Here is an 11,384-nt window from a genome sequence, read left to right as displayed (position 1 = left end):
ATCTTACACTTTCACATGTGTCTCTAGACATCCTTTCCTATACATCACCCGCATTCAATATCCCACATGACATCTTGTTCACGCCCCTCTTTCAACTAATGGGAGGGGGGAACAACCATCTGGGTACTACATATTGTCATCGTATATCCCTTCCATTTGTTGAGGCCATCGGTGTAGTACACCATCGTTTTCCGAAATTCAGCCCCATTAATTCTGAAGCATCATCAGTACCATCAATCCACTCATATTGAGCTCTAAGTGCAGTTATTAGTGTGTGCCATATTAACCTAATCAATTCAACTGGAGGGTGTTTGTTTGCTGAAAATACCCTGGTACACCTTATTGTTCATATGTACCATATGGTAATGGGTGCAAGCAATGTCCATAAATCTCCAAGTTTTTGCTTCTGCGCAATACCATGTTGTCAATTATTAGTCGAACATTTCCATTCTCCCATCTGTACATAGCTTTGCATGTGCTATCGTAGTTCACCACATTGAGATATTAAGTGTTGGGTCCTCAAGAAATACATTTTCAACACTTTACTTTAGTGACATCGGTGCTTCTCTATAGGGTAAAAGCATGGGGTGGTAGCATCCCTAAATCTACATGGACAAAGTTTGAAAATGTCCAAAAACTTTTTCTTACAAAGTTTCTTCAACTTTAGGAAAAAACCTCATACATGCTCCTTGAGACGGGATACATGCTTAAGGTTTAAAAAAGACCCTCACATCAACTTTCTAGAATCACATGGAAAGCAAGCAAAAAGATTCAAAAGACACATAAAAGCAAAATTTTGTGTTCCAGTTGGATGCAAGATATGGAAAATGATTTGGTAGATGGGATGCAACACACTTGATTCACGATGCATCACTAGATTCCTTTGTAAATGAGGCCTTTTTGCAACGCCAATGTAGCATGACATGGGATAAATGTGGACGCTCACGATTACACATTATACTACACATGTTGCACTTAACTACAAAACCATATTCTTCGCCAAACGGGGAAACTGTACACATCAATACATGTTATAGTTCATCCTATTGTTTGTCATTGAGACGTGAGATGCAGCGTTGAGGCACATGTGATAGTTGTGGCCGACTATGCACACTTTGCCCTAAACAAGCTTGAGAGTCTAAGTATCTCACTTTGATAGAATGCTTTGCCTTTTATCATATTCGACCATTCTTTCCACACATCTTCAACCAACCAAACCCAATCCTTGCTCAAATTTCTCTCACAAAAACAATGTGCATTGTCAATTGCAACATTCATTGGTAAAGTTCTTGAACATCATGAGTCACTACTCACTCACATGTATTACGTAAAATGTAATATTTTCGTCTCATAGGTCATATCTGACGTCCGAAGATGATAATAGAATCTCTCTCACACATGCACATTCAATCATTTAGTTACTCTTAAAGTTATTATGGAAGAAAGATCTTCAAGGGGAAACACTATATAGTCGTTTGGTGGACTTCAACGAAGCCTTTAAAATTGTATTACGATGTGAGCTTTGAAAAAGAATGGTAGAGATCATAATGTATTATAGTGTAGTGCAGCTATAGTACATTTGTATGAGCAAGTTAGTGGCAATTGTATAGAGCAGCTCTAGTACATTGTAGTGACAATTGAAAATGGATAGTGGCTTCTTGAGGTGCTCTTTGAGCAACATGGGGGTAAAGCAAGTGTGTCTACCCTCTCCCACACTATTTGTTCTATGCATCGATAAACTTGAAGGAATGGTAAAGAAGGCGGCTACAAAAGAAGAATTGGATGGGCTAAAAGTCATGCATGAGCTCATTTTCGTACTCCTATTTGTTGATGATATGCAACATATATTGTGGATGACATGCAACACTTAGTTTATGTATTGCACACATTCTATCAAATTAATTGACTAACTCTAAATGTGGACAAAACAAAAATGATGGCAATAATACAACCAAGACAGCACAGGCATTTTCTAGAACTTCATGTTGACAAAGCATGAGACCAGCCACAACATCATTCTAGAACTCCTACCTTTTTGTACCTTTCAAACTCTTTGCAGATAAGAATAAGATTACATTTCTAGAGAAATCCACTCCCATATTTCCTTTTAGGTATTCAAAAAACTTACATTATTCACTATAGAACAGCTTGGAACTTCCAAAACCTCAATCTTATCAATAGTGTGACTGACCTTGACTAGCAAAAAGAACGCATTTAACCCAGGTCCAAGAAAGAGTGAAATTGCAGACTTGCGCACATGAAAGAGGAAAATGTAGTTTGTGTGAAATAACACAATTCCATAAATGCACAAATTAAGAATTTGAAGATGAAGATGCTCTTAATGAAAGCAATCGATCCATCCTTTAACTGAATGTTTTATGCAAGCCCCTAGGGTTACAATGTGTACCTAAGGATAGAAATACTTATAACAGAAATAGGTAGCATGATTAGCAATATCACGAGTCGTAATAAAAAATCTGTTGAGGACATGATGACAAAAATCAGGCCTGATGCTGCACTCTGCCATATCTTCCATTGAGCAAAAGCAGCCTCCTGGTGATATTAAAAAAAACAAGGTTCATTTAACCAACCATGATTGTACAATTCTAGTCAAAATTACTGTGCAGTGCTTTATTTCACAGGAAATCTAACTTGTTAGCCTGCAAATACATTTTTAAGACCATGTCGTGGTGAATACCAAACAAGTTGAAACATATTTTGGTGTTTTTTTCATAAACATCATTATTCTGTGTTTGAATTTGCAATTAATGCAACAGTATGGGTTGACACTAATACTGTGTTATTAATCAAGAATTATTATACATAGACATCTAATCATTGATCTATGCTTGCATTTCTTCCAGCAATGTAATTTGTAAAGGAGCATCATACCATATTTGTTGGGAAAAGTGTGCCCAGTAATACACTGATCTGAGTATGGAATATAGCATCCCCAAGGCCCCATACAATAGCCAAACCAAAGAGAGCAACATAATCTTCTAAATTATTTTCATAGCTGCAAACAGTAATAAAAGTAGGAGTAAAGGCAATAGTGATAGTGAAAGCAAGCTAATGGTTGCTAGGATTCATGGAAATCCTAGTTTCAACTTTATTTTTTATGCAGACATTTTCTTAATAGCAATTTATACCTTTGTTTGAAAGCTAGACAAATGAGGACGGAAAGCTGAGCAACTGCTGCAGTGAAGACCAACATCAATACAGATGATATACCAGAAGAAATCCGACCAGCTAATAACGAGCACTGTGTACAATTAACCCTCAAAATTCAATCCAAATAAAATACTCTCCTTTTCAGTAAACAAAAGGTTATTGATGAGAAAAGATTAATCTAAGGCCAAAAAAATGATTATAAGGAAATGAAATCGCAAGAAAAATGCATATATATCTATATATGTATATATAGGCACACATAGGCATATATATAGGCAGGTAGAGATATGTGTCTTAAAGTTAACTGTATAACATTCAAAAAGAGGCCATATATACATGATCCTCAAGATCTTTTCTGAATAGCAAGCATGTAAATATATTGGTCGAGTGAAAACCTGAATGTTTGATATGGTATTGAAACTATGAAGGTAATAAATGCAGTTGATTGTGTAACTACTTTTCACTGTGATATTAACCTCCTACAAACTTTACAGTTTATCAAGTAGGTTGAAATACAAATAACACTCTCACCAATTGCGAAATAGATAAGAGAATTATCTTCCTATATCGATGTCTATAGACAAACGAATGTGAATGATTTATTTATGCATCATAAAAAGCAACCGAAATTTTTCAATCAGTATTTAGGCTGTCTATTATTAGTAATGGAATCATGAAACACATAATCAAATATTGCCCACTTACTATTGCATCTGCTGCACCAAATGCAGCCATTACACCACCAATCCAGGATATGCCGAGTGATGGTGTAACGATGTTCTCCGTAAAATCATCCCTGGATTACTTTTCCCTATTAGCATAGCCTTATGCCAAAGATGTGTACAAAATCACGAACAATAATCATAAAATGCCTAGAATTACATTATGTTAGCATAAGATAATGTATTATCCAAATGCCACCCTACTTTGTCATGATTCCTAAAATTCCACTAAGTGTGACTGTTCTCAATTTAACTCATATAAAAATATTTTCAATAAATCACCAAATGAGCATTGGGTTTCAAATAGCACCTACAAAATTTTGCAAGGTTAAGATCCAAATTTCCACAATAAAAATGATGAAACCCGTCACCTTATCTAGAATTGTGTGTACATACCATATAAAGGCCTGTTGTAAGCCACTGTATATAAGCAGAGATAAAAGCAAGAGCATCTTCTTCTGTGTTAGCATACCAAAAGTGGCACTAAGAAGACCACTAAATGAGCGTGATTCTTTTACAGCATCACTTGATTTGGAAATATATCCCTGACTTCGCAAGAAGCTGGCTAGAAACGTGCCGATTGACATTGAACCTAGAAATGTAAGAAGCAGAGGCCAAGTTGTTGATGATGTTTCAGTGGAAGTAGACCCCTGACAATGAACTTCTAAATCTTTCATTACGCGAAAACAAAAAATTAGATAGATAATGAATCCTTAGGCCTAAGAGACAAACTGTTTGACTATACGAGCAATTCAAGGGCCTAAATCTATCGTGACTCATACCTTATCAACCTTTAGAAGAAACAGAGACAGCAAATTCCCAATTACCTGGAAAAATAAAAATAAAAATTGATTTCCAAGCCAATGGCCTTTCACCATGGTTGAGCTCCATAAAGACTTTGTTACATCTTAAAAGAAGTCTGGTGAAGGCCATGCAGTAATCAAAAGATTATACAGAATACATAATGCCAAATGAGAAACCTACACACCAAGATACGGTTATACACCACAATATATATGACAGCAATCTATGCAAATCAACCAAAACCATCCTTCAGAATGTAACGGAGTAAGACACAATGATCAGAAATGCTGGTCATAAGTTAACCTCAGATAATGAAGGAAGCATGGAGAAATTAATGCATATATGAGACATAGATAATGCCTTACATAAAACATGACATGCCATTTAAATTGGACAGTTGAAGCCCCTCTAGCTATATCAACACTTAAGAAAACATGACTATATTTTTCATAGAAGCGAGAAAATAACCTTTAAATAATGCTGACGTTTTATACAAATTTTGATACTAAATCAAAGGGTAAAATATATCAATGATCATATCACAAGTTATACAAGTCATGTTTAATAAGAAGCCTTAAAGAGCAATTCATAATTTGTATAGAGCAGAACAAACAGCCCATTCTAGGACATTGTATTCAATGCAACATCATGGAGAAAACATATTTTCCTTGCATGAGTTAATACATATTACATATTAACATAGCAATTACTTGATGAGATGCAAAGAACCCCCAAAATACTCCATTGAATTTCCCAATGACTCCCTCTCCATCCAGTTTCATTTCAGCTGCATGAGCTATAGCAGCAGACGTAATGTAAGTGCCCTGAATGTGGTAAAGCACCTTGAATGAATCTCCACCAAATATGCAAAAAGAAAACAGCTTCATTCAAGGTTCAAGCTAACCTGTGCTACCCATAGCAATGACGCAGTAAACCCAAGAAATACTGAGGCAGGGATCATGGAGTACCTGAACATAAAAGAACACAAAGATAATGAAAGCATAAAACATGCATGCATATAAGGATGCATGTATATGTGTATATATGAATGCATGCATATGTGTGTAATGTATGGATGCATGTAAGTGTGTATGTATCGTACATATACACGCGCGCACACATACATATATATGCATGGACATTTATGGAAAGGTTCCTTACCAGCTAGGGAAGAGGTTTGCTACCATGAAAACCCAATAACCAGACAGCCCCAATAGAATCCCATATTTTGAACCGAGCCACTTGACAATTACAGGTGCTCCAATAGAAAAGAAAGTAAGTGAAAAGTACAAGACTCCCAATGATATGGAACCCAGGCCAGCATCCTTAAGAAATGACAAAAGAATCAAATAAAAAAATGAGTGCATTTTCGTATGCCTATGAACATGCATAAAAGACATAGTATGTACATTGTCCTTATTGTTTATTGTCACTTGATATGTATTGTCTACACTTGCTTTATATTGGTTATGCTTGATTCACACTGACAATGATCTGTAGATATGATCCTTCCATATTAGTTGTTACTTGTATTGATATATGTAAGATTTATGATGATGATTGCTGCTAGTTATTCTACTTATAATTTAAGACTAGTTGATATGCATTGGATATTAATTATTGCTCAATTGATATGGTTATGCTTGAATCATGGCTTATTGACATGGGTACAATATACATATGTACATGCATGTGCGCAATGTGCATGTAAACAGATGCAATACGCAAGCAACTTCTGACATGCCATCTTCACATGTTTCAAGTCTGAAGACATTACATTGACATATTTGTTGTGGGTTTTCACATCACATTAACGTTTCCCACCAATAGTCCATTGTTCTTCACCAACGAACAAATGGTATATGCATATACATCATGTATATTCACATAAACATGTAGATATATACATTTATCTACTTTGTGTGTGTAAGTATGCGGATGCATTTGGATTTGTGGGATTGTGTATGCATATTTATAATTTATTTTTTATTGTTTTCAGCTCACATTGAGATTTGCCACAAGTGATCTAACGTATTAAACAACAAAGGATAATGTGTATTTACATATATATGTCCATGCATAAATATCTACTTGAGATCTTACTTTCTGGTGTGTTTGTATGTTTGTATATGAGTATTTGGACTTGTGGGATTGTGTATGCGTATGTATAAATTTTTTTATTGTTTCCAGCTTACATTGAGATTTGCCACAAGTGATATAATGTATTAAACAACAAAGACGTGAATTTACATATATATGTCCATGTATGCACAAATATCTACTTGAGGTCTTACTTTCTGATGTGTTTGCATGTTTGTATATGTGTATGTAGCTTCTTTTGGCTCTTTACCTTTGTAAAATGCGAGACCTACAGTCCTTCAACAGGCCTGATGGAGATTCTGGACTATATGAAATTAGTAGAATATTGACCATTGAGCTTCTGATCCACGTCGGTTATTTAGGTATTCCCTACAGGTATCTTTGTGTTTCTCATGGCCTATTAATGCCCTATCTTTTGAATGTTCTAATATAACCCGCTGTAAATATTCATATTGGGTTTTCGCCTGACTTCAGGTTTCCCACCAATACCGTATGCATGTGTGTGCAGGTACATACATGATTGTGCATGTGTGCATACATATATATATATATATATATATATAAGTACAGACAAACTGAATGGTTCCAATTTCTAAATATATATTTATATATATATATATATATGTAATAATGTATGTATGTATGTATGTATGTATGTATGAATACTGACCGAGTTAAGGCTGCTTTCTAAGTTCTGCGTTGCTCCGTATGCCAAGAAGACGAAGAGGAAGCTGATGCTGAGAACGTATAGATCTCGGACATTTCTGCTACCTACAGTTGCATTAGAGCTGGAGACCCCGAGGAGGAGCAGAGAATCAACTTCACTGGCTTCCTGCGATTCGCCGCGGGGTTCCATCATCGCCTGTCAGTGGAGAGGCGAAACGGAAAATGATCCATGTATGTATATAGGTACATCTACAGACTGCAGAAGGAAGAAACAGGAGGGGGTATTCGGTGCAATTATAAGAAACCCGGAGGGGTATTGCTTGAATATGAGAGATTCATTGAATGGGATACCTAATATGTATCTATGTATCTATGTATCTATGTATCTATGTATCTATGTATCTATGTATGTATCTATGTATGTATCTATGTATGTATCTATGTATCTATGTATCTATGTATGTAGCTCGTTTCTATTTGCTACCAAATCATAAAGAGGCCTGGTGAGGGAATCACTGAGCAATGCGCGTTTCAATAATTACATGCGATCTGCATCATCAGATCATTATCCACAAGAAGCGTGCGCCCATAACTAACTCGGTTCTGTCCTTCTAACCCAAGTCGTTGGATTTTGTTACCCGGCTCTGACCAAACCTATCCATGCATCTATCGCATTGAACTTGACTCTATCCATGAGTTTGTCACGTCTAACCTAGCTCTGTCCAACCTTTGTCACGTCTAACCCATCCCTGTCTTGCGTCTATCATGTCTAACCTAGGTAACATAAAATATATGTATATATATATAATTGGATTATTATATTTGTTTGTGTCAGGTACATCATAGATTTTTTGTGTGTGTGTGTGTGTGTGCGCGCCCAAATGGATGTAGTTCAGGTGGTAAGGTTGCCTCCAATGGAGACCAAGTGGTCATGGGTTCCAACCCTTACATTCCATAGTGGCATCTAGAGTGAGTGAGTGAGTATCAATCTTACTCAATTGTATATTATTGTATGCACATCCATCACGTATGATCAATCACAACATGATAATCTACATCATTGAGATTGTACTATCTAATCCATTTCACATATATCCTATGGATTACGTAAAATGGGTGATCTCGTTTTTTTATCTATGTCATAAATTATAATTGACACAATTTCTTGAATTGGGTCAATGCTATCTTTTTTGCTTGCATGACTAACCACATCTCTCTTTATCTTGGCAAATTGTATTTGAGGCTTCATGTGATCAAATGTGGTTCCCTCTAATGAAACTAGACTTATAAAATGGGAGGATAAGTTGTCACATTTGGATAAAAAAATTACAAATCTTCACTTGTCATAATTCCTCCCAGTTTTGTCCTAGGAATTTCCCCAAATTGTTTTCATATGCAATGGACGCAGGAAATGCAACATTTTTTGCCTCTATGTTTCCATGTTATAAGTTCACTTGCACTTGTGGATGCGAATACATTACAAGTTGATTTGGTGAAAATTAAACTGTTTTCTCAACTTTTATGGATGTGATGCTTGCGGATTTAGGGAACTTGTCCAACAGCGTTCGAAGTTAGGGCATTATGATTGGGGAAATAGGTTTAGTAGCTCTTATTGAAATGAAGCATGATGGATATGGCATCAACTATGTATGCAAATGCTTGTAAAAGTGAGTGAATGATGAGCTTTTCTTGTTTTTGAATAACCACAAATGTGAAGATCTACTAACATTTCATAATAAAGTTGGAGTCAATTGAATGCAATTTTTTTAATGAGTGAAGAAATGTTGAGATATTGGATGAAGGTAGATGAACATTTTGGGTGGATGAATTGACTATAACATTCCGTTAGAATTTCTATGTATGCATGATCTTTGTAATTCTTGAATAATAGTATTTTCACAAGTAGTTGTTATTGTAAACTTGATAGTGTGATTAAGTCATATATCTTACTAGGGATATTTTTACCTTAAGATTGATGTGCCAAATCGCATGTGGATAAGGGCTATAACCTCACTTACAGAGGACACTACATTGCGCATGCATGTTCGAAATGAACTCTACATTGTGCATTCGTCTATATTGTTGGTTCTACACTTTGTACTACAACCTCTCTCTATAATTTTTCATCCATGGCTTACAATGTTTTCCGAAAGAAAAGTGGTGTCTAGGAATCTGAATTATGTTGCAAGTCATGGTTATATCTTCAAAAGTTACCATAATTTTATATACATACTCATACATTTTTGTACTTGAAACACATACATTAGTGGATGCATGTAATCCATTCCACATACATCTTAGTACAACTCTACTATCTCGTATTTCAAATATGCAAATACATTCAATCATTATATTGTGGTATTTTGATGTCTCACATATCAAAGTTGAAGAATACACGAAGTTTTGGTGGCCATAATATGAGTCACGAATAAAAGCCTATGCTCATTGCCATGAAAGCTTTGCCACATACAAAGCCAACATTGAGCTACCATGATAACTTTGTTTCAGTATGCCTCAACTTTGCGACACGGCTTTTGTAAATTAATTTCAAATATTGCATATATACCTACCTAAAAAAAATTGTAAATTCCAAAGATTCACATTTGTCAAAGATAAGAAAATTTGTAAATTTCAAAGCTCATATATATAAGTTATAAGTTGTAAGTTATAGCATATCTTTAAGAGACTCGTGCCATTTATTCTTTTTCCATTTGTATGTGCAAAATTCAAAAACCACAAATATTCCAAATATCGTATATATTTTTGGAAGACCGGATATATTCAAAATTTCATCACCACTAAAATTTTCTATAGAGTTGTATATGCCAAATATGTAACGTATGCTCCATTTATTGTTTTTCCACTTGTATGTGTAGAATTCAAAAGACCACATATATTTCGAATGTCACACATTTTTTTGGAAGACCATATATATTCAAAATTTCGTCACCACTCAAATTTTCTATAGAGTTGCATATGTTAAATATGTAATGTATACTCAAATTGAGCTAAAAGACTACCATATGTTGTAACTTGTAACAATGAAGAGAATGATCCATTAATACGTTCCAATGAAGGAATCTGTATCGAAACCCTTCATAACAACATCCTTATGGAAATCTTTGCCCTTCTTAACGGACCCCATGTTTCCACAAACATTGCAACGCTTCCTCACCATGCCATGCTTAATGCAAGGTTTAAGCAACAATTAGTGTGGTCCATGTCAAACATCATGAACATGAAGACTATCAAAAATATCTTGAGCTTCTTCGAGGGGGGGCACATTTGGCATACATGTCCACCAAAGCACTACACTCCACCAAATATAACCCGAGTTTCTTCAACTGAGCCACCTTCTTGAGAAAATTCTACCAATACAATCTACCCTTGATCTAATGCCTCTAAGATTGTACAAGCTCTCAAGCTAGTGGCTAATGTTGCTAAAGTTAAAGAAATACCATATTGTTGCATTTTTTGGAAACCATGCAAGACTTGCTCACCTAGACCATGCTCGTCGTATCCTGTTAGAAGAGCATTCCAAGATACAACATCTTGAACACGCAAAAAATCAAATACCTCCGTTGCATCTTTAAGTAGGCCACATTTAGAACATATGTCAAATATGTAAAAATAGACTAGGCATATCGCATCACCCTCCAATTGCATTGTCTTCACGACACGTATATATGCAATAACCATGAAATGTGGTATTTCCTATAAGCCATCTAATCATGATGACTTCCCCGTTTGTTGTTGCCCATATATGGCCTTGTTCTTTATTTGTGTCTTGCTAAGTTTGTTGGTTTGTATATAACCATATACCATTTGTCTCTCAGGGTTTCAAATTGCTTATGTATAAACCTAAACCTTAAACAGGAATTAGGATAATGATATGAAGGTGTGGATTGCAACGGGATTACC

At 35.4% G+C, this 11,384-nt stretch overlaps 1 protein-coding gene across 2 annotated transcripts; it reads right to left on the bottom strand.

The window, feature by feature from the left end:
• Positions 1–2,197: 2,197 nt before the first annotated feature.
• On the bottom strand, positions 2,198–7,699 carry LOC147851124 (Major facilitator superfamily protein). Of its 2 annotated transcripts, XM_087335734.1 has the most exons (10): positions 7,468–7,699; positions 5,859–6,022; positions 5,602–5,665; positions 5,408–5,521; positions 4,676–4,720; positions 4,290–4,543; positions 3,877–3,967; positions 3,150–3,262; positions 2,893–3,016; positions 2,256–2,553 (listed from the first exon to the last, which is right to left on the bottom strand). In XM_087335734.1, the coding sequence occupies exons 1-10, from the start codon at positions 7,654–7,656 to the stop codon at positions 2,395–2,397; spliced, it is 1,317 nt and encodes a 438-aa protein (XP_087191860.1). In that variant the 5' UTR covers positions 7,657–7,699; the 3' UTR covers positions 2,256–2,394. The 2 variants fall into 2 exon arrangements, with proteins under 2 accessions (XP_087191862.1, XP_087191860.1); XM_087335736.1 differs by lacking the exon at positions 5,859–6,022 and having other exon boundaries at positions 2,198–2,553; positions 5,408–5,493.
• Positions 7,700–11,384: the final 3,685 nt, after the last annotated feature.

Source organism: Azolla caroliniana, unplaced genomic scaffold (genome assembly GCF_043228905.1).
Source record: "Azolla caroliniana isolate FFs.n. ecotype wild unplaced genomic scaffold, voAzoCaro1.0.p SCAF_20, whole genome shotgun sequence".
Lineage (NCBI taxonomy): Eukaryota > Viridiplantae > Streptophyta > Polypodiopsida > Salviniales > Salviniaceae > Azolla > Azolla caroliniana.
This window is presented reverse-complemented; position numbering and strand designations above follow the sequence as displayed.